At 39.4% G+C, this 24,502-nt stretch overlaps 2 protein-coding genes across 3 annotated transcripts; one reads left to right on the forward strand and one right to left on the reverse strand.

Moving 5' to 3' along the window:
* Window positions 1-77: 77 nt before the first annotated feature.
* Window positions 78-23,743, forward strand: LOC144075283 (uncharacterized). Its single transcript, XM_077602161.1, has 4 exons — window positions 78-92; window positions 8,013-8,099; window positions 18,352-18,495; window positions 23,583-23,743. Exons 1-4 carry the CDS (start codon window positions 83-85, stop codon window positions 23,672-23,674), a joined length of 333 nt encoding a protein of 110 aa, XP_077458287.1. The 5' UTR covers window positions 78-82; the 3' UTR covers window positions 23,675-23,743.
* Window positions 13,658-15,848, reverse strand: sp7 (Sp7 transcription factor). Of its 2 annotated transcripts, none has more exons than XM_077603573.1 (2): window positions 15,828-15,848; window positions 13,658-14,968 (listed from the first exon to the last, which is right to left on the reverse strand). In XM_077603573.1, the coding sequence occupies exons 1-2, from the start codon at window positions 15,846-15,848 to the stop codon at window positions 13,658-13,660; spliced, it is 1,332 nt and encodes a 443-aa protein (XP_077459699.1). The 2 variants fall into 2 exon arrangements, with proteins under 2 accessions (XP_077459699.1, XP_077459698.1); XM_077603572.1 differs by having other exon boundaries at window positions 15,813-15,848.
* Window positions 23,744-24,502: the final 759 nt, after the last annotated feature.

The following is a 24,502-nucleotide window of genomic DNA, read 5'->3' on the forward strand; positions in this document are numbered from 1 at the left end:
TTGCAGAGTTCTGATTGGTCAGAGGATTTTGTTTGTTTTTCTGATTGGTCAGTCTTTTCTTCAGCTTGATACTCAGCGATGGATGACTGCTGGTGAGTCAGAAGCACGTTTTGGTTAAAAATGTCAATATAACTGTCTCCAACTACCTTAAAACATGCTAACTAATTTAGAAAGTGGAACAGTTTAAATTTGCCTGTTATTTATTGTCGATATGGAGCTAGATCGATAGAAATACAGTTCTTGATTTGTGTTTGTCATGGTGCACAGGTGCAAAATGTTTGGCGAGTGAAGGTCGATAACGATTTTACAGCAATTTCTCTTCAATTGCAGTAGTTTAGAGTCTAAAATTGACGGAAAATAATTGGGATGTAATTATGGTTTTCTGAAAATTGTGACATTTCTTCATCACTCATCGTTTTTAAGCAAAATTAAGATCGCTAAATGACAAGCACGTTTATCTCCAAGACCAAAGACCACTTCACGTGCACTCGAAATCTGTCATTGTGTCATTTAGCAAAAGATTTAAATATAGGAATGATTCGAATTGCGTGTACAATTTAAATATAAAAGGTGCATCAATAAATGTTTGGGGCGTAAAGAGTTCATGCAAGTGTATTTTACGCGTTAACTACAACTGAGCTATAATTTAACGTTACTGTGCTGCAAAATTAACGTGAAGTACCTAAAAGTATATTATAGAGTGTAAATGTAGAAATTTACCACAAGAGGGAGCCGGGTACCATTACTACTGATAATATTACAGAATTTTCAACCTTGCTTGATTGACATGATGGCAATGAAATAAAATGTCAGAAAAATATATGATTTCTGATTACAATAGACATTACTTATTTGCAAAAAACAAACATTTTTTTCTTATTTTTCATAACAGCGGGTTCAGAAATTCAATGGGTTGCCATAACTTAAAAAAGAAGTTTTCTGAAAACACATAATCACACTGTAATGAAAAGTAACATAATGTAACATTTGTTTCAGAATTTTTAATGTACACATATATTTCTTTTTGGGGGGGGGGGGGGGTTGTACTATTTACATGCGTTTACCTATGTCATATGCCTCTTAGCTGCACCAATTAATAGGAAAAAAACCTGCTTTGAATGACGCAAGCTACAAAAACATGCAATAAAAAAATCTCTGTGGAGTTTGCATGTTCTCCCCGGGCTTGCGTGGGTTTTCTCCGGGTACTCCGGTTTCCTCCCACATTCCAAAAACATGCATGGTAGGCTGATTGGACACTCTAAAATTGCCCCTAGGTACCAGTGTGAGTGCGAATGGTTGTCCGTCTCCTCTTGCCCTGCGATTGGCTGGCCCTTATTCACCTGGGAGATGCTCCAGCACCCCCTGCCACCCTAGTGAGGATAAAGCAATTCAAAAAAATGAGATGAGATGAGTAAACCATCTCTTATTTTCCTTCCAATGTCAAAGGTCAACCTCACTCCTCTTGGTGCTCCTCCATCAGATTGTCAATACTTGGAAAAGGGGCGGAGCTAGAAACGTTTCTTCTCGCCAATTGGCCGCCAATCACCTCTCTCCGTGTGTCGGCGGTCGGAATCACTTGTAAACTAAATTGTGGATATGTCCAAAAATCTAGTTCATGGTCATTTTTGGCCCAGCAGGCTCTGATTTATTGATTACATACACAACTAGTCCAATGTTGTATTATTTTCCCCCTTTCAATTTCAATACTTTGGACCCATTTGTCCACAAAAATTCCCACAAATTCGCCAACGGCGGCGGCCCAACTGTCGTAGCAGCGTTTCCACGAAATATCTCCGCTGAAATTTTTCCGCTTTTCCCTCTTTTTTTTTTTTTTTTTACCCTTGCGGTCCGGGGCAAATTAATCCCGCGACACCGTCGAAAACGGCGCTTGGCTTTTCTGACGGCTTTATCCGTCAGCGTCGGCGCGCCACACGCGCGCTCTGCCAAGCGCTACAGCGAAAAGGAACCAGCCGTGAAATCCGGCGGCCCTTACGGGAGTCAAACCGCTCGTTATTTATCCTTTTTCGCTAATCGTTCCACTCGTACGCTCGTGTTTCACCCGGGCTTAATTTGCTGGCCGGCTCGCCTGTTTTTATTGGGTGGCGGTTAGATCGGCCAGCAAATGAGATCAGCAATAAATGCTTTGCTTCATCCAGAACGCACGCGCTTTTTTTTCTCGGGCTGTTGCACCAAGACGTCTGCTTCCTTTTTGTTGCCAAAATCATCAGCAGATATCGCCCCCTCCCCTTCCCATCCCCCTTCAATGTGTTTCCTTTTTTGTGTGTGTTTTGATCCCTCTTTTTGCGGCCCAACGACGCTTGCGGCCGGGCTCGGGGTTCGAGTGGCGCTCCCGTATTATTTTTGGCAGCGGCCGTGGTTGGTGGCTGTTTGAGGGGCGAGGAGACGGGAGGTGGGGGGTGCGAACCCCCAAAAACCAAGGCTGTTTAAGGGATTTGCGTCGAAAGGAATTGCTTTTCTAATAATCGCAGTCGAAAACGGGCGTTGAGAGGAAGACTTTTCAGTTAAAACATACTCAGACTTGCTAAATATCTTAACAGCATTGTGCGACGGTTTGAATTTAGCGACGGCGATAGACGTCATTTGCAGAAATCCCATTTTGTTTAGTACCACGGAATTTTTGATCACTTGGTCTTTCCACACGTGGTGGAATGATAGATCTATTTCAGGAGGCTCAAATGTGGAGATAGATTTTTTGGGGGGGGCGGGGCCACGTCAAGTATTCCGCAAAGAGCTTTTGAAGTATTCCAGAAAAAAAGGGACATGAGATCCAATCTTGTCAATAGACTAACTAAAATATTCTGACTTGACCGTTTTGAAATTACATGCTTGAATCGAGAGACGGGGTAGTTAACACGTTACAAGAAAAACTATAGTAAAAGTTGTTATAAGACTAAGTTACGCTAGCTTGTACTTGATTGAAAAAAGTCCCTTAAAATTGCCTTAAAATCGTTGAATTTTACAATTTCTTGCGTATAAGCCACCCCCGATTCATAATTTTCACATCCATATTCATGGTTTTAATAGGGAGTACAACTGTGTTACTTTGAAGGGAAAATCTTAAGAAAAATCATATTTCTGAGAGACTGTATGAATCAAAAGCACATTATTAGGGTTAATATCATTAGGAATTAATTTATCCAGTAATGGTTGTTTTCTTACTGCAAAACAGAAAATAACCAACAAATAGTCAATGTTACTTTGCCGACATCTACTAGTGAAAAATAGTATAGCAAGTCTTGTGCACATATAAGCCGTACCCTTGATTCAGTCATCATTTTTTTTGTTACAAACACGGCTTATATGCGAGAAAATATGGCAATTTAGACTTCATCTGATTTGAAGATTCCAATTCCACAAGAGGGCGTTTGTCACTTGCACTGTCATTTCAAAAGGCCAATTCTTGTCATTACAGTATTCCCTCAATTTTCGCAGGTCATCTTTTCGACAAGCACCCGCATTAAGTGAATTTCCACTAAGTACGAACCATTTATATGTAACATTAGAACTTTTCCCACACCAGTATTATTCCCTCTCCCAATGTGTAAACCTCCCATACACTCCTATCAAATGTAATTAATGTACTGTACCCTGTACATTAGCCTTCTTACTGCTACTGTACATTTTTGTGGGCGTACCGGTAAATGATTTTTCGGCTAGTATTAACATGTTAGCAAATGTTCATAACGTAGTAGTGTGCACTGTACATTATACTTCCTAACTAGCTTTACGATGCTAAGCTAAGGAGTGACATGGCCTATTGGTGGCAATGCTTGCTTTCAGTTCAATGTAGGAATGGAGGTACTGGTATAAAAATGGGCCTTGCAGTGAACCCCCAAATCCCCCCAAAAAGGCAATAAAAACCTCAGTTTCAGCAAGTTGCGTGCCGGCGAATATAATATCGAAGGAGATGTATCGCATTGTGAGGCAACACACGTTGTCACTCCATTCGAAAATGATTTTCTCCAATCCTATTCTTGGCCGCAGATCAAGAGAACGTTATTACCCGAGCTTATTTATTTATACATCGCAGAGCAGCAATGCGTGTCAGCGCGTGCGTATACGTACGGAGAGTGGCTAGTCATTGTGTGCGCCTCGCGTCGGCCGCAAAAGATATTTCAATTTCTCGTGAATATTAAATAAACATAGCGAAGCACAAGCTGTCAGTGGCTGGAGGGCCCGGTCGGTGGCAAGGCCTGACGGTGGGGGGGGGGGGGAGGTTGCGGCCATGGCTCTAAGGGGGGGGTTGAGGCTTGCTCATGGTCCGGGCCCCCGCCGGACACACTGGCGCCTCCTCGCGCTGGAGGACTTCAGAACCACCACACTCGTCTCCACCAAAGCTTTGCCAAGCCAACCAACCGCGTTGCTCCCGTTCCAGAATTGGACTTTCTCCCCCGTCACCCGACCCCCAAAATGCTCCAAACCACCGTCTGTTGTCTTTAAAAAAAAAAAAAGTTTGTTTATTTGTTTATTTCTCAGGGACCGTGTAGTTTTAAAAAGTAGTGATGCTACGTGCCAGATTTAGCTTGCTAGCTAATTCCCATGTGCGGCGGCGGCTGTGGTAAGGAAAAGTTCAAAGTTCAGTCAACTTAAAAGAGAGATCGCATATGTTTAGTGGAAATAAAAAAATGACACACCCCTGTTCAAATTCCAACTTTTTGCACTGTAAAAAATGTCAAAAAGTCATTTTCCACCTTGTCATTTTCACATATATTTAGTGGAAATAAAAAATCTAGACACCCTGTTTAAATATCAACTTTTTGCACTGTAAAAAATGTCAAAAAGTCATTTTCGCATATGTTTAGTGGAAATAAAAAATCTAGACACCCCCGTTTAAATACCAACTTTTTGCACTGTAAAAAATGTCAAAAAGTCATTTTCCATCTTTCATATATGTACAACTGTACATAGCAATGAAAAAAAATGGTTGAATAAATCTGAAAATAATATAGTAGATCATATTGTTGCAAAAGTATATATATATATATATATATGTATATATATATGTATATATATATATATATATATATATATATATATATATGTATGTATTATATATATATATATATATGTATATATATATGTATATATGTGTATATATATATATATATATATATATATATATATATATATATATATATATATATATATATATATATATATATATATATATATATATATATATATATATATATATATATATATATATATATTAGTATATTCAAAATCCTTCTACATTTGCTGCTGACCCGAATAAAAATCTGCTGTTCAAGTCAGCTTTTCTGGACATTTCTTGCATCTTAGATTTTTTAACTACAAGTTTCTCAACTACAATAACTTCATATTTCTTCATCCATCAACCGTCCTCTTAAAATATCCTCACTCTTGAAATGTTCCAAGAAACATTTTCGGTTGACTCAGAATCCAGTCTAGATAGTACAAGTTTCGTCTTTCTGTTTTTTTTTTTTTTTGGTTTTTGGAGAAGGAAAGAACATTTTATGGCTGTGCTGTAAGAATATTACCTTAGAATGGGCCAAAAAAAGGGCCTAAGTGTTTTTCCAACCATGAAGCTGCCTTGAAGGGAGGGATGAGAGAAGAGGGAGTCTCAAAATTGAATAAACATTATGAATGGAGATAAAGAAAATGATGAAGTCATGCAACACATTAGGGGAAATGTCATGTGGTTAAATTACACACTGCAATACAGTAGTGCCTCACAAGAGGACACTTACCGTATTTTCTCACATATAAGCCGCATTTGTAACTTTAAAAAATGACTGAATTAAGGGTACGGCTTATATGCGCACAAGACTTGCTATCCTCTTTTTCACCAATAGATGTCGGCAAAGTAACATTTACTATTTGTTGGTTATTTTCTGTTTTGCAGTAAGAAAACAACCATTACTGGATAAATTACTAACTTTCTTATGATTTTTGACCCTAATTATGTGCTTTTGATTCATGTAGTATCTTATATTTTCTTAAGATCTTTCTTTTAAAGTAACACATTTGTGCTTCCTATTAAAACCGTGAATATGAAGGGGAAAATTGTGAATCAGGGGGCGGCTTAGGCGCGAGTAATTGTAAAATTCAATGATTTTAAGGCAATTTTAGGGGTGCGGCTTATACGCGGGAACGGATTATATCCGAATAAATAGAGTAAGTACAATTGTTACATTTTTTAACACTGGCACCGATTAATTTAATCAATAGTTATTGCATTTAGCTAATAGCTGCTCCCAGAATTATGCTAACAGTTAGCAAAGCTACATAAACAGAACAAATTCCACTTCAGGTGGCAAAGTTATGAATTCAGACCTTTTTATAAAGAGAATTTACAATTTTTTATCATTGTTTAAATACAAACTCACAAACCTCATACAGTTCATTAAAAAAAATGTTCGCCTGTTCAGGGTGCTAGCTAATAAAACATTGTGCGTATTGTGAAGCTGAGCTTAAAATTCAATGTAAGAAAAAAGAAGAGTTTATAGTGTGTTTTTAAAGGGTGCACGTCATTAGTAAAGTGTAAAGGTTTTGTGCTTGATAATTAAGCTTTAGTCTGAATTATTATGCTAGCTGCAGTTAGCTCTTTATGCTCAACACGTCGTTAGCTGAATAAGTGCTAAAATAGGGCATCTGTTTTGCTGTTTTATTATGAAATAATAATGATTTCCATTTTTATCTTTAATTTCCTACTTTAGAAAAGTATTTCCTTCTTTGCGTGTCACTTTGGTCACTAAACTGGTTTTTCCCCCTTTAAAATTTAGGACGATATCACTGAATGGTTTCATTAAAATATGCTACCATTCCCATCATCGTCAAAATGCAGAACATTAAATATGATTCCAAATCATTAATGAACCATTTGTCAGCGTATAAGTATGATTCGACGTTGAAACGAAAGGGAAAAAGTGACGGCGAAATGCATCATTGACAAATCTGCTCCTGCCAACTGTAATGAAATTATGGATGTTCAACATGGAGTCTCATAAGTCTCATGTCATGCCACATGTTGTTGCAATGGCCTTCCGTTCATTTGGACTCCCTGGAAGTCATTTGTCATCCGGAGGCCATTAAACGGGGAGCGCTTTATCTTTTAAAAGGGCGCGGAAACACCCGCAAGACTCCGGCAACCTCTTATAAACAAAATGGCCCTGTTTGGTGTCGCGTTTGGCGCGTTGGCCAGCGAGGGAGTCGCTCTCTTTTCAACTTTAAAAGTGGCTTTAGTGACGAAAAAAGCGTTGACATGTGTGTGATTAGTGTCGAATATACGAGCGCCGGTTTAATGTTGGGTGGTGCGCACCCACATTAAGCTTCATTTGTGTAATAATTTAGATGTTGATATAAAAAGCTCCTTGATATAAGTTACACAGGCTGTTTGGGGTAGTGGATTTCCCACAGAAAAGTTGAAAATTCTGATTATGATTTAAAAAATAATAATAATAATTAACAGTAGAAAAAATCGCAAAGTTGTGAATTCGCAATGTGAAGTGAAGACGCGATAATCGAGGGATTACTGTAGTAACCCGCATCTTTGTTTTTCATTTTTTTCCTCGATTATAAGGTGTTGCCATTATACATAAGGACACAAAAGTGAATTTAAAATGTCCTTTTTTGACATTTGATCATGCTAATCCATTTTTGATGTTGATTAAATATTGTTTTTATTAGCAGCTAATGTTGTGTATCTAAAATGTGAGCACTGGCTTTCACATTGGTTTACCAAATTTTATATTGTGGCCTACTTGACTAAAAATGGGATTTATGTGAATGTCATCTGGATAGACGTCATTTTTTGATATTTTTAATTCAATATTCAGTGGCATTAGAAAGAAGGCGGTTGTCTTGTGACATGATGTCTAACTAAACTCAACTAGTTTTACCTTCAGTCATTTTTTTTAATCCCGAAATGCAATCTAGAAATGACGCCTATCCAAATTTGGGGCCTGAATTTTAATTATTATGCTATTATATTAATATTTAACCCTTTTCAGGAAGACCCTTTTACTGCATCATATTGAGATGTTTACCAGCTGCTCTCTCCAACATCCAACCCACAAAACACAGCAAGTATACACAAGGTGGGTTATTTCATTTTTATATCATGTAAAGGCCCAGAAAATGTCATTGTATTTGATTTTTTTTAACATTTTCGTCCGTCTTAAAAAAAACTAGAGTCCTATCGCTCGTATCTTAAGGCATCTGCCCTCAACAACAAAAAGTGATTGTGTTTATTTCCTCTCTTTTCAACCTCTCCGTTGTCTACATTTGATAAGCCAACGTCAAACAAAGGATCCCCTTCCACACGGCTTGACCTTTTAACCCCTCTTATCGCTCCGGTTGATCCCTTAAAGCTCCGTCGCATATCGGGCCAGAGTGGGGGGGTCACTTTACCCTTCCACTCTTCTGTGTAGCCTTATCTCGTTGTTACTCACGGCTGTAGGGCGTGTCGACATTCCACCTGCGGACACCTGTGCTTTTGTCCCTTGGCGGACCCCCGGCTTTCCATCACCAGTGGGGGTATTGACTGTGTGCACCCGTGCCTGTGGCTATGAGAGCACCAATGCTATTGTAAAGACTTGACTATTCAACCAAGACTAGATAATGAGGGGAGCAACACATTCGTTATTATTTTGGTGTCGGGGACTGAAAGGTTGGCATTTCAAAAACAAGGACTAAAAGGCATTCTAGTTTGAAAAAAAAAATGATGACTGAATCCAGGTTAGGGCTTATATGCGCATAAAATAGACTTGACGTGCACGAAACTGTCAGTTGACAAAGACGAAACGCCATAGCGCAAGACAATGCGGTTGATACGGTCATTTATTTCAAAATAGAGAAAAGATAAACAGATAAAATGCTATACAAAATTTATTTTGATGCCTATGAATGAAATTTAAGAAAAAAAACGTATCTTGAATAAAACGTGAAAAAACTTGCTGACTTGTGCCTGCCCTTGCTCGCTCAGGGCGCCGCCATCTTACCTAGGGATGACAAACTAGACTGCTATGGACACACTTCGTGGTTGTACTGCTTACATGACTTCCTTTTTGAATTTGTTTACGTGCAGGCAACACCCTTTAAGAATGTGCAATCCCGCAATCAATTTATACATGAGCTCAGAAATACCACGTGCGATAAATTTTCTTAAGATATTGGATTGGATTGGATAACTTTATTCATCCTGTATTCAGGAAATTTCGTTGTCGCTGTAGCAAGAGGGTGAGAATACAGACACAGAAAAAGACATTTTAGACATAAATAGATAGGTAATAAGTAAGTTAATAAATAAAATAAATGCATGAATAAATATATAAATAAATAAGCGTGTTGCTGACGTATATATATATATATATATACACACACACACACATACATACACATACATACCTATTTATAAACGTATATATACATACATACACATAGATGTACATGTATACATACGGTAGGTCTTAACATTTTTTACCTTCAAAGTAACACCTTTGTACTCCCTATTAAAACCATAAATATGGAGGTGAAAATTGCGAATCAGGGGGTGGCTTATACGCGAGAAATTGTAAAATTCAACCATCTTAAGGCCATTTTGAGGGTGCGGCTTATACGCGGAGGCGGCTAATATGGAAGAAAATACGGTGCACGTTATGGTAGGTGTTCATATTGGTCTCCAAGTGTCAAAACTATGCTAATATTGCTAAAACAACTTGGTTTAACAGATATTTTGGGGTTCCAACAGCACACTGTACGTCCTCTTAGTTTCTTATAACAACTCATTTTTATTTTTAAACCAAGTTGCGGAAGTGCACTCGTAGCTGAAACATATGGAAAGAGTGTCCATCCACCTTGTGGTTTTGCCTTTGTGTGTCCCGACGTGATTATTTTCCTCCTTACGGTTTACACTTAATGTTTCCTGGCTGTTTTAAATAAAACGAGTAAAAATAAAGCTCAGGCCGCCGCCGCCGCCGCCGCCGCCACCGCCACTGTCGAGGGAAACGTGCGTGTTTGAAAAATGTCAGAAAATACCCGCGGTGCTGACCATCTTGTCGAAACCCCCACTCTTCCCACCTCATTGGCCTGACACACCCAAGCCCAAGCCATCCTCCATCTCCCCTCCTCGCTTGGCTTTTTATTCTGCGGACTCCAGCGCGGACCCACTTTAGACCGCCAAAAAACACGGCGCTCCCTGATGACAGAGTCGGCCCCGGGACGTTTTATATATATTGACCTCAACTACAGCTCATTAGAAGCCCCAAATTGGAACCATGCGGCCTGCTAAGTGTAAATGTTACAACGGCGAGTCGCCGTTGGCTTCTGGGGGGTTCGTTGGAGAAGGAAAATTACAATGTTTCCTATTGTAACTGAATTAAAAAAATACATTAGTTCAAGCTAAATTTTGTTTTGTTTTTCACTACACTACTTGAAAAGTAAAGGGAGAACGCGCAAACTGTAGGCTAAAGTGCCGTAATCACGATTCAAACCCAGAACCTCTCAAATGCGAGCCAATAAAGCTTCAAGTGTACCGCTAACTTTAAGTAGAAACCTTAACTATGGTACAAAAATAGCATCACGCCATTAATCCTTTTATAGGTGAGTCATTTAACTAATTAGCTGCAATTGACAGTGCTGGATGTCAAATCCAATGACTGTTTTATCAAAAATAGACATCAGTCAGTGGTAAAAAAACAAAACAAAAAAAATAAATTGGAGACCGTCTAAAGCACATGTGTCAAAGTGGCGGCCCGGGGGCCAAATCTGGCCCGCCGCATCATTTTGTGTGGCCCGGGAAAGTAAATCATGAGTGCCGACTTTCTGTTTTAGGATCAAATTAAAATGAAGAGTATCAATGTATATTGCATTTCCTGATTTTCCCCCTTTTAAATCAATAATTGTAATTTTTTAATCAATTTTTCTGTGTTTTTAGTTCAAAATTCATTTTGTAAAATCTAAAAATATATTTAAAAAAGCTAAAATAAACCTTGTTTTAGATCTATACAAAACTGAATATTCAGGGCTTTTAATCCAGTTCTTTTAATCCAGTTCTTTTAATCCATTTATTTAAAAAAAATCTGAATATTATATCTAAAATGGTCCGGTCCACGCGAAATCAAGTTGACGTTAAAGCGGCCCGCAAACCAACCCGAGTGTGACACCATTGGTCTAAAGCGCTAAATTGTTTTTATCTTAGGTTGCTTGACCTGGTCTGTCAAATGACCATTTATTTTTCTTGCAATTTTTTTGAGTGTGTCTTTTTTAAAATCAATTAAATATAGAAAGCCGTACACTTTGAAGAAAATGTTATACTTTCACGTGCGCCCAATGTGAGTAAATATGTGCTGCGTTGCATTTGTATATTTTTTTGGCTTAATAAGGGGAATTGCGATCATTAATAAGGGGAGAAATTGGCCGAGGATGATATGGTATTATATACAGTAATCCCTCACCATTTCACGGTTAAAATTTTGCGGTTTCACGACATCACAGATTTATTTCTGGGGCAATTTTTATTTTTATTTTTTATTATTATTATTTTTTTATTTTTATCATTTTATTATATTTTATTATAATCAGATGTGCAGTTCATTTTCTAAAAACTGAACAGTCTTCCTTCGATGATCAACTTTTCACTTATCGCAAATTCACTTCTTAGCAATTTTTCTGCTATTATTATTATTATTTTTAAAGTTCATAAAAATATGAAAATCCAAGCTAAAACTCGTAACCAGAAGCCACTCTTGCTACTAGAACTCAGCACTGAAGAAAAAAACATTATAATAACTTCACGGTTTTTCAATTGTCGCGGCCATTTTTAACCGCGATATTTGAGGAATTACTGCATATGCACTAAATTGGGCACTCCTATTCTGGACTTGCAACTTTTAACACTGACGTAGCAACAGCCGCTTTGAGAGCTCAAATTACATTTTTATTTTTTCTTTGCCAACCACATAGTCTGTTATCTCGCATCCTGCTCTAATTATCCCTTTTGTTAATGCACGTGAACAATACAAGCACTTGCCCTCAGTCCTAATCCCCCTTCTGTCTTGTCTACTAGCTGCTAATTACCACTCTTAAACTAAGAGTGCTGCAATTGTTGTTCACTACACTGGAGGTTATTGTCCCTCACTAAAAGCTTACCTGAGTGCTACCCGTCACAATAAAAGCCGGTCAGGTGTTGACGCAAGACAGGAAATAAAATGTAAGGATGCAGTCAACAAAGAAATACTTTGAAATACCTTTACTTTTTTTTTTAGCACCATTGTCACACATGTACACGTCAATGCCCTTCACTATGTACAATATTTTTTTATTTTAATTTCACATCCAAACAAAGCAAAGCGCTTCCTGTCTTCTTTTCAAAGACGGTTTACAGTTTCAATAAAAAAATGTAGAAAATCGAATAAACACAGCTAAAAAACATCTATATATTGTTGTAAATATATAGCATGTAGCCCTTAATTCATTCCTGTGAAAGACTTCACAATACAAAGAATACATATATATAGAGAAATAGTCATTGTCAAGATCTTTAAATACATCTTTAACTTCCTTGTTATAGCTAATAAATAGTCTTAAATTAAGGCATTTTATTCTTTTATATTTGGCCGGCTTCAATTCTTCTTGCAGTCCTCGCTGGCTATTTCGGTTTCCTGCAAGGTGCGCGAAAACCAGCAATGTTTATAATTTAAGACATAAATTAGGCGATTTATGTAAAAAGGGAACTTAAATTAGGCAAGAAAAAGCTTTTTTTTTTTTTGCGTCGACAACCCGGTCGGTTTTTACGGCATTGATTGTTTCAAGAAGAGCGACTTAAGTATCAAAGTACAGCTGCGAATCGAATCTCTGCTAACGGCCCCGTCAAAAACCCGCCGCCACGCTAACCCAAAACGTCTCGCTCCGAAGCGACTCTGGTCTTGCGGCTTCGGCTCGGGAGCTGCTTTTCCTTCTGCCTGTGCAGATTCAATTTCCCCAGTGGTTGCGCTCATTTGAAAGGCCAAAAAAAAAAAAAAACGGGTTTGCTGGCTTCAGAAACGTGCGAGTGTTCTTCTTTAGCTAGCATGCTTGCGTGTCACTCCAATCATTTGCTTGTCAGAAGCTCTATTCTACAAATTCTAACGATTCTTTACGAAATTGGATCCTGTGTTCGATTTGTCTCGGCTCCTAACCCATTTAACATCGATCTCATCTGTCGTTCACAGTAGTGTTGGCGGACATGAGCAATGAGTCGGTTTATGAAACTTATCCGATTTCTAGTTCTTCTACGCTAGTCCAGATTCCCGAGGTTTCGATGACGTTCGTATTTTTCCTTGCCGTGATTGGTCGATCGGACCAAAACGTTCCGAGAGCGGAACGTGTCTGCGGCTATCGTTAATCATCGGCATCTGGGTTTGGTTTGCGGATGTACGTTTGTCTGTAGTATGAGCGTGGAATTTATTGTTTATGTCATGTTCGGCAATTCGGAATCGCTACAAATGATGCGTGTGGCACAGTTACAAGCTTGCGAGGGTAAAATTGGGATATTAAGAGGCGGGGCAAAGTCTCCAGCTGGAGTCCCGGGGCAACAAAAAATCTTTTATCGCGTGGAGACAAAGATTCGGGAGTCAAAGGTTCGGGAGTCAAAGATTCGGGAGTCAAAGTCTGGGAGTTAGATCTCCAACAGCCCACCGCTGTTCTCCACCCCGGCTGGAAGCCCCGTCTTTTCGTCTCCGTTCGCCACGGGCTCTCCGTTGGCGGCGTTGATCTCGGCAGTCTCCTCGCCCCGGTGGTCCGCCTCGCCCTCGGCGGTGGCGGTTTTCCCCTGTAGCGCCGATTCGGCGTGGGTCTTCTGGTGCTTAGAGAGGTGGTCACTGCGGGTGAAGCGCTTGTTGCACAGCAGGCAGGTGAACTTCTTCTCCCGCGTGTGGGTGCGCACGTGGCGCTCCAGTTCGTCCGAGCGGGTGAAGCGCTTACCGCAGAACAGCCAGTTGCACACGAACGGCCTCTCGCCGGTGTGCCAGCGCAGGTGGGCTTTCAGGTGGGACGCCTTGCCGTAGACCTTCCCGCAGCCGGGGATGTGGCAGCTGTGCACCGGTTTCTTTCTCAGGGAGGCCGCCGAGGCCCCCAGGCGCTCCAGTTCCTGGCAGTTGGGGCAGTCGCAGGAGGACCTGGAGGGGGCCGAACCCGTGCCGTAGCCCCCCGATCCCCTGGTGGGCTTCAACCCCATGGGAGTCTCCATGAGCCCCGCGCCGGGTACCGGCTTGGGCTTGTACATGTCCTGGGGTAGCATGTGCTGGGACTGCTGGAGGAGGTGGGAGGACGAGCCCAGGGAAGGGTAGGGGGCCGGGTTCAGGGTGGTGAAGTCGGTGCCGTAACTGGGCAGCTGGGGGCTCAGGGAGGCCTGCGGCGCCACGGGTTGGAGCGAGGCCTGGAGACCCCCGTCCGACTGGGGCTGGCTCGCCGACAGCCAGTTGGAGTTTGGGTGGACGTCCCACCAGGAGGAGGCGGCGTTGGCCGGTGCCGCCGTGATGCCCGGGTGGATCCCGGCCTTGTACCACGAGCCGTAAGGGTGCGTCATGTCCAGGGAGGTGTAGACGCCGGTCAGGCAGTCGGCCGTGGCGTGGGTCTTGGACGCCAACGAGGACGGGTCCTGGGAGACGGAGGTCGGGAAGGAGTGGGCGAAAGGGTTGTACTCGGAGGCGTAGCCCCCGCCGGAGGTCGGAGGGGGGCTTCCGGTCGGCGTGAGCAGTCCGCCGGTGGCGAAGGAGCCGCCGTAGGAGTCGGCCAGGCCGCTGCCGTCGGCGGTGCGGGCGTTCTTGGCCGCCTGAAGGTCGGAGGTCATGTCGTAGGGCTTCTTGAGCGGAGCGGGGCCGCAGTTCTTGCCGGGGGTGGCGGAGTCGGTCGCTGGACTGGTGCTGCCGAACTTGTTGCAGGTAGCGGTTAACATAGCCAGAGGACTGGAGCCATAGCGCGCTTCTTCCTGGGGAGGAGATACAATGTCAGCTTGTGTGTTTGTGTAGCTTCTGTCAGTGTCAAGCCTAATACGAAACTCATGTCCCGACACCACCGCTGGCGCTTCCTGCGCTTGTAAAATGCTCAAGGCTATGGCAGGCGGCACGTGTTTCTGCTTGTAGAGGTCACGCTCTGTCCCCTTTTTGGTTTTTTATTTTTGATATACTCGACTTGAAACCGTGTCGATTTTTGCAGTTTGCTCAAATTGAATGCTTACTGTTTTGGATGACTCCCATGGAAAATTTAAATGGAACTAATCCGGTTACCTCTGCAATGCTGGTTTAATTTCAATTTTTGTTATCCATCCCGATGATTACTGTTCCTGTGCGTTTTCACATTGACTTTTTGTCAAGACTATTTATGCATCTATGCATACATCGTTTTTTTTGCCATGTGTATCGGAAACTGACTATTTTGGCGGCTATTCATTCCACTCAAATATGGTGTCATGTGGCTAGCGTTTATTTTGTTCCCAACTTTTCATCCCAAATGTACTTTTTTCCGATATACTGCGCATTCAATTCTGATGATGTCGTATTCATTCATGTGCAAACTAGCATTCATATTTTTTAAAGTCATTGTCTGATCTTATACAAGGAAATCTACATAGTTTTTTTTTTTAATTATTCCACATTATTTAACTGTACTCTTTCAAAATAAGACTTTTCACATTGTTTATGTCAAATGAACAACTCTGTCACTCCTACAGTAGCTTAGAGTAACAAAATATGAAACCTCAAACTTGGCTTTATATTATTAAATCCCATTTAGTCCTACCATGAACTGATATAAACAAAAGATTCCATACTTACAAAGAAATTCCCTACCTCCAGAATAGATGCGGCCATCCCTGAGAAACTAAATCCTAGAGGAAGTTTTTAAAGGCGCAGCGGGGGAAGTCGCAGCTCGCCGTCCCGGGACACTTTGGAAGAAGTTAGATAGCAACGCGTGGAAGTGTTTTGAGTCTCCGGGAGCCCGCCCCCTTCCTAATTACAGGCTCGGGGGTCTCCCGAAAGGGGGCCGAGCTCGGGGTTGGGGGATGAAGGGAAGCGCTCCCCGATTGGTCCATACGAGGGTACGGTCCCGCCTCGCCGAACGCAAACGCATGAATGGCCAAGCGATCAATCACCCCGCAGATCGTCAAAGGGAAGAGTCCGTTATCCACTTTTATCTGGCTCACTTTTCCCATTATGATGAATGACGGAGTCTTATGTTTGGAGACGTTTAACTGCAGGGGAGTGGAAAATCAGTCAGTCGTGAAATGAAAAATCACAGAGGATCATCGGGGCTCACATTTATACGCCACTGTATATGTACAACTTTGGAAAAAAAAGAACTACACCATTTGAGATTGAGGTTTTTCTTTTATTATTCTGGTTTCAGGCTTTATTTTCTGTTTCCAAGAGCTGCACAGACGGGCTAAGAAAAATGAGACTATGTCGTTAAAATAAGAAGATAATCACATCACGTTAAACAAAAAATCATTTGACTGATGAAAAAATGACGATTGAACTGCTGCATCATGGGAAATTATCACCGGCAGTGTACATAGTTAGGAAAGACTAAGCGTATTTCACTTTAATATAACTTTAACTTCCTTGTTTTTGTTACTAAGGAACTTTAGAAAACGCTGCAAAAAGTGTCAGATTTTTTTACGACGTCCCTTTTTCCCTCACCGTGTAATAAGTTTCTTTTCCAAACAATGTACCATAAATTAAGAGTATCTTTAATGCAGAATAATCACAACAGGTTAATACATTTCGCAATAGTGTTTTATTTCTGTTTTGATTGAAAAAAACGTCCTGTTCTTGGTATTTTTCATCCTCATTTGAAAGAAGTTTGTCTTGAAATTTCATTTGTAATTTAGATTCTCTTCATTTTTTAGTCTTATAAATAATGATGATATAGGCTAAATTAAAGAAATCAAAATAAAAACAGAAATACACCCCCCCCCCCCCAACGATCCTAGTGAGGATAACCAGTTATGGAAAATGAATGAATGTAAGGAAATGCACGTATCTAACTTCTATAGAACTTTAACTACCTTGTTTTTGTTACTAAGGACCATTAGACAACGCTGCAAAAAGTGTCAGAGTTTTTTTATGAACAATATAAATGATGATATAGGCTAAATTAAATAAATCTAAATAACAGAAATACCCTCCCAACGATCCTAGTGAGGATAACCGGTTATGGAAAATTAATGAATGTAAAGAAATACACATATCTAACTTATATTGAACTTTAACTTCCTTGTTTTTGTTACTAAGGACCATTAGACAAAGGTGCAAAAAGTGTCAGATTTTTTTTAATGAAATAAAAATAAAAACTGAAATACACCCCCCAACGATCCTAGTGAGGATAACCGGTTTTGGAAAATGAATGAATTTAAGGAAATACACATATCCAACTTCTATAGAACTTTAACTTCCTTGTTTTTGTTACTAAGGACTGTTAGACAAAGCTGCAAAAAGTGTCTGATTTTTTTTTATTAACCAATATAAATGATGATATAAACTAAATGAAAGAAAATCAAAATAAAAACGATCCTAGTTAGGATAACTGGTTATGAAAAATGAATGAATGTAAGGAAATACACCCTGTTTCTGACACAATTAAGACTCTTAATTCTGTTTTTTTGGTTACCTTTTCATATTTTTGAACTCCAATGCATTGCATTGATGCTGATCGGCGTCCAATTCATTTGAAGCAGAAAATCTGGCTCTGGTTTAGTGCCGTCAATAGCAGACAAGTGTCCTATAAAGGTTAAAAAAAAATTCAGTTTATGCTAAGAAGGCATTTGGCGAAGGGAAAAAAAAAGGCTTGTGATATAACGTATGTTAAAAGTTAGTTCAGATTTGCTGCCAAATGAAAGAAGAAAATCCAAGAAACGTCAAATGCTGTCGAAAACATTGGCCGCAGAAAAATGATTTGTCCTTAACTTTGACACCTGTGGTATACACTCTTAATTGTGTTTGAATAGACCTTAAGTAGAGAATAAGACATTTAATTGCCATGCGACGTTTCAATACGAGTTAAAAGCGAGCTCTTAAATTCACTCGGTTCTATTTTTTTATTTTTTTTATTTCGCCTGACGTTGTGTTTGAAGCCGATAGATGTACACAAGCTTATTGTTATTTTCCCAGCTAAGAAGCTATGTTTGTTTGCCTTATTTCATTTGCTGGTTAAAAAATCTGACCAAAAAAAGCTGGCCACTTTTGAGTCAGAAAGACGGATTCCCATCGCCTTCTTGTGGGCGTCTCATTTTTTCGTGAAGGCGAGCACAGAAGATTAAAATTGTTGTCAAAAATAAACATATAATTTCTGTCTTTATTTTCTCCTCAATTACAGGGCACGGTCAGAGTTTGGGCTTGTCGTCGGGGAGAGTCTGGCCCTCACAAGAACACGCCGGCTATATTTGGGAGTCTGCTCTCCGGCTAACCTTCGCCGGTTTTATTTTCCCATTCCAAGAAGGCTTGCCATGGAAGAACAAAGGCAAGTGCTGTCTGTCAATCCGTCCATTTGTCTACGACGATGATGTCTGAACATTTGCTACTTGGTGTTAGAAGCAGAAAAATGGACGTAGGAATTTGTCTTGTTTGTGAAAACAAGCTAAAAGCTATTTTATTATAGATATTATAAGCAGTTTAACATTCGTAGCAGGAAAATAATAGTTCAAATTATCTTCTGGTATTTTTTAAAATATTTTTTATTGCTTTGTCTTGAAGTATGAGTCCATACAAGTATGGTAGTAGGACATGGAATTCAAATTTAATTAATAATAAGCAGGATTTTGAAATATAGTCAACAATTCATGACAAAATTAAGATAAGTGTACTGGTTGCCGTGCAGATTTAAAACAACCTTGATTTACATTTTTTTTTTCAAAAAATCCACTAAAGATGAAAATTACATATGTTTATTAACATTAATCTGTTCATAAAAATCCAATAAAGATAGAAATTACATATTCACATATGTTTATTAACATTAATATGTTCATAAAAATCCACTAAAGATGGAAATTACATATTCACATATGTTTATTAACATGAATATGTTCATTAATTTGTCTTGTCCCTTATTAAATAAATCATATGAGTCCATACAAGTATGGTAGTAGGAGAGAGTTCAATTTTAATTAATAATAAGCAGCAGTTTGATATATAGTCAACAATTTATTACAAAATAAATATAACAGTACTGGTTGCCGTGCAGATTTCAAACCAGCTAGATTAACAATTTAAAAAAAAATCCAATAAAGATGGAAATTAGCTTCATTCTTACATATTTACATATGTTTATTAACATAAATATGAATTACTTTGTCTTGTCCCTTATTAAATAAATCATATGAGTCCGTGCAAGTATGGTAGTAAGACATAGAATTCAACTTGAATAAATAATAAGCAGCAATTTGATATATAGTCAACAATTCATTACAATATAATGATAACTGTACTGTTTGCTGTGCAGATTTAAAACAACCTAGATTAACATTTAAAAAAAAAAAAATCCAATAAAGATGAAAATTAGCCCTCAGCTACATTCCTACATATTTACATATGTTTAGTAACATGAAAATGTTCAATAATTAGTCTTGTCCCTAATATATTTATCACACTAAAACTCAAACTTATCTTAATGCAAACACTTAAATGCTATTAGCATGCTAACTGTTAGTTGCAGTTTTAGGAGAGATATTTTAACCCAATAAGCCAATTTATACATTATGTACTAATAAAATATTGATCTTTCAAATTACATTTCAAAATAAATAAAAAATCTTGCAAAATTTAATTATCATTAACCTTTTTTATGTACCTATTTAATGGTCTTAAAAGCTCATCAATGCATTCGGAAGGGATTTCCATCCTCACTAAACAAGGTTGAAGTCATTAAACAAACTCCCCTTTTCCTTAACGCCCCGTTAATATTTTATGTTTTACACACAAGTAAAAATGACAGGGCAGGTGAGGCTAAAACGACAAAGAGCCACTTGGCTCTGGCTTTACAAGAGTCGCCCTGCTCTGAATCTTTGGCGTGTTCACCCTTTATGGCTGCCATCAAAATGAGGGCAAGTAAGAGGTATAATTAGAGAACTGCGTAAAGCTCCTAACGGCCTGTTTAAAAGTCTCCATTTCCAACACGCAGCTCCGTTTCTTTTGCTCGTGTGAGGAGATCTCGCGTAAATGCCAGATCTTCCCTGAGGCCGGTTAACTCGTTGGCCAATGAGTTAACAGTCCTGCAAAGTCATTTTCCTCATTTGTTTCTTAATTTATGAAAGAATGGAAGCTGATCGTCATGCCTTTATGTCCCACAACGATTAGGATTAAGTAAGTAAGTATATGAAATATGCTTGAAAATATTAACGCAAACTTTCCCCAAGTACATCTCCCCTTGAGAGTTTGCGTTTTATGTTATTTGCACGGCAACACATAAAAATGTGTGGCGAGATAGGTGATTGGATACAAAGAGTAGCATGTAACAGTGTCGGACAGTAAAAGCCTTAAGGTCCAGTGCAATTCCGCCAAGGGTCCGCTGAATTTTAGACAGTTGCTTCTGGAGATAGAGCAAGATGTACTTAAATTGTGGCCCTACAATAGAGTTGGCTCTACAAAATGTAGCCCCAAAAAGCAACGTTAAAGTCGCCTCCACCGTGACATTCCCGTCGATGGTTAGTTTTCCTTGAGGGTGCACTAGCATTAGATTAGAATAGATAAGATAACTTTATTCATCCCGTATTCGCGAAATTTCATTGTCACAGTAGCAAGAGGGTGAGAATACAGACACAGAAAGGCATTTTAGACATAAATAAATTGTGACCGGACGTTTGGTCGCCCGGACGTTTGGTCGCCTGGATGTTTGGTCGCCCGGGTGAATATAATTTTGAGAGCTGGTTTCAACAGTAGATATTTAGATATTAAACTCTCTCTCTCTCATGAATATAATTTTGAGAGCTGGTTTCAACAGTAAACTCTCTGTCATGTTGTCAAACGTCCGGCGACCAAACGTCCGGCGACCAAACGTCCGGCGACCAAACGTCCGGCGACCAAACGTCCGGCGACCAAACGTCCGGCGACCAAACGTCCGAGTACCTAAATAAATAGGTAATAAATGAGCAAATAAATATCTAAATATTTAAATATATAAATACATAAATAAATATATAAATAAATGTATAAATATATAAATAAATATATAAATAAATATATAAATACATTTATATAAATATATAAATAAATATATAAATACATTTATATAAATATATAAATAAATGAATAAATATATAAATGGAGGGTTAGGGTGCAAGGCGTGCCGAAAATGCGGCTGATAGATGATTTTCTGCGCTATTCTCACTCAAAAGCTTTGCTGCAATGTAAACACAACAAACAGGCTCATCAAAGTAGCAGCCATTTTCTACTTAGTACATATACATCTAGTTGATTGGCAGTTCGCAGTTGAACAGGTTTTTGTTTGAGGACAGTCGTAGTTAAAACCAGTCTTTTCCGGTCCTATCACATCATTTATTTTTACAGGACCTTCAGCAAGGCATTACTAATAACATGAATTGACTATTTGACGTTGGACTCCACCCCTGTAAGGTAACATTCTTTAATACTGTAAATTTTGAGAATGACTTTATGTTCATTTCCCCACTTTCGAGCCATGTTTTTTTTGCCTTGGGTTCTCGTGAGGACAATCAGAGTCCCGCTCGCCAGTTCTGTCGGCCAATCGACTGCCTTCCTTCGCAAGGTCATCCAGCAGCCACCAAAATAGCTTTGGCGCTTTGCTTTTTCGACATCGTCCGCTCGATTCTATCGCGCTTCTCTTAATTGGCGTCTGCAGCAAAGTGCCGGAATATACCTCGCCGCCAATCCCATCCACCGTCGTCAGTTCGCGAAAATGAACAAGCTTCACAATACTGCGACGACGGCGGGGGGTGGAACCCAAACGACGAGATGTGTTTGACTTTGCTGCTTGATGGAAATGTGGTGAGAGGGAATCAGGGTCAGGGATAGACTTGCCTTGCAGCATGACTCTCCGCTATTTTTCCAGACCGTGTGGTCAAAGATTGAGAGCGCTTGTCAACGGAAAATGAGAGCGAGTAACAGAAATGTGTGCGGGAGCCTGTGGCGGACTGGGGTGGGGGGGTTGGGGATCGCATAGACGGGCCAGACTAGAAAAGGGGGGCTCCAGGCAAGAATGGTGGCTTCCATTTTGTTGCTGCATCCATGCTGCATCAATGCTTGCGGCTGGAGATCTGAGTCACGTTTGCCTCGTTTGGATTCAGACATGAGAAGTGACGACTTGCTTTTTAATGGAAGGAAGAAAGAAATAACAAAAAAAAAAACACCTGGCTAACATAAGAGCTCCATTTCTTCATTTCGCGGTGAAGATGGAGGTTACCAGTAATGCGGACATCAATAAACTAGTGGACAGAATGCATTCAGTCGTCAATGGATACTTTTTCTGAAGGGCAGTGTGCGAATGCGGAGATGATTTCAATTGAGGAGTCGAGCGGAATTCAGTTTCGGTCGTTTACATTTGCATCAAGTTTCAATTCAGAATAAGGATAGCCATTGGACAAAGTCAAAGCTTTTTCAAATCCGAAGCCATCTACATTTTAAAATACTTCTCCTAAAGCACATGTGTCAAAGTGGTGGCCCGGGGGCCAAATCTGGCCCGCCGGATCATTTTGTGTGGCCCAGGAAAGTAAATCATGAGTGCCGACTTTCTGTTTTAGGATCAAATTTAAATGAAGAGTATAGATGTATATTACATTTCCTGATTTTACCCCTTTTAAATCAATAATTGTCATTTTTTAATCATTTTTTCTGTGTTTTTAGTTCAAAAATCATTTTGTAAAATCTAAAAATATATTTAAAAAAGCTAAAATAAACATTGTTTTAGATCTATAAAAAACAGAATATTCAGGGATTTTAATCCAGTTCTTTTAATCCATTTATAATAAAAAAATCTAAATATATCTAAAATGGTCCGGCCCACGTGAAATCAAGTTGACATTAAAGTGGCCCGCGAACCAAACCGAGTCTCACACCCTTGTCTTAAAGTGTCGGCTTTTGTTGACATAACGACAAAGTGAGAGGCTAATACATTAAGATTGATAGTTTTTTTTCCCTATTCTTTTTCTTGATGTTATAGTGAGACTGTAATGAAGAAATGGAAGTTCGTCATTTTCAGGAATCAACCTCAACTCTCAACTTTTTCTACTGTCTGTTCCTAATTTCATTATTCACTGACCAATCTGCTTTTAATCACGGCTAGTCACAACCTTTTATTTAGTGGGAAACTACGCAAAAAGTCTTCTGTTTGCTCCCTTCATTTTGAACAATATTTTCCCTTCACCAAAGCGTTCTGGCTCTTTCTAAACATGGCACATGAAACGACAAACCCCAATTTTATGACTGACCTTTTTCCTTTTATTTCAAAGGCATTGCTTTCATGACTTTACTATTGGAAACCGCTATTATAAACAATTAAATGATGCCCTGCGCTCAAAAATACATCAACAGAGATTTTTCAGACAAACACTAACGATCTTCATGTGATTTTTACAGTGGACAATCCCAGATGGACCCCAAAAAAGGCCGCCGTAGAAAACGGATGTCCTCAAAATCCTCATTTTCAGAGGATAAGAATTCGAATGTGACGGCAATTGGACCCCAATCCAATTTGATTTGGCGGCGACCATTCAACATGTAAAGAGGTGCAGGCTCTACAGGCAACAAAATAAGGTATCTTGACAGAAAAAATACTTTTGGAGGATCAACATTATTTTATTTGTGTAAAACAAAATATTTTGCGGATTTTTCTTTTTTTGCTCCCCTTCAATTGCTCCCCTTATTAATGATTGCAATTCCCTGTATTAAGCGATTAAAAAAAACACACGCATGCAACGTGGCACATATCTACTCACATAGGGCGCACTTAAAAGTCAAAAAAGTGGACGGGCTGCCCAATCAGTGTGCGCTAAATTCAAATTCTGTAGATGTCACTGTATGGCGGTGGCGGCTTGACTGTCTGTGTCAAGGGTGTCAGACTCGGGTTGGTTCGCGGGCCGCTTTAACATCAACTTGATTTCACGTGGGCCAGACATATTTAGATTTTTTTTAATAAATGGATTAAAAGAACTGGAATAAAATCCCTGAATATTCAGTTTTTTTATAGATCTAAAACAATGTTTATTTTAGCTTTTTTAATATATTTTTAGATTTTACTAAATGATTTTTGAACTAAAAACACAAAAAAATGGATTAAAAAATTACAATTATTGATTTAAAAGGGGGAAATCAGGAAATGTAATATACATCTATACTCTTCATTTGAATTTGATCCTAAAACAGAAAGTCGGCACTCATGATTTACTTTCCCGGGCCACATTAAATGATGCGGCGGGCCAGATTTGGCCCCCGGGCCGCCACTTTGACACATGTGGTCTGGGTACATTGCTTGCTGACACGCTATATTAATATAATGC

Source organism: Stigmatopora argus, chromosome 6 (genome assembly GCF_051989625.1).
Source record: "Stigmatopora argus isolate UIUO_Sarg chromosome 6, RoL_Sarg_1.0, whole genome shotgun sequence".
NCBI lineage: Eukaryota > Metazoa > Chordata > Actinopteri > Syngnathiformes > Syngnathidae > Stigmatopora > Stigmatopora argus.

Excerpts from the sequence above, each read along its gene's own strand:
- LOC144075283 (XM_077602161.1), top strand. Across the intron at positions 8,100-18,351 it reads ACACAGCAAGTATACACAAG|GGCACGGTCAGAGTTTGGGC; the intron begins GTGGGTTATTTC and ends CCTCAATTACAG. Across the intron at positions 18,496-23,582 it reads CTTGCCATGGAAGAACAAAG|TGGACAATCCCAGATGGACC; the intron begins GCAAGTGCTGTC and ends TGATTTTTACAG.
- sp7 (XM_077603572.1), bottom strand. The coding sequence starts at position 15,848 with ATGGCCGCATCTATTCTGGAGGTAGGGAATTTCTTT. Across the intron at positions 14,969-15,812 it reads TGGAGGTAGGGAATTTCTTT|GAAGAAGCGCGCTATGGCTC; the intron begins GTAAGTATGGAA and ends TCTCCTCCCCAG.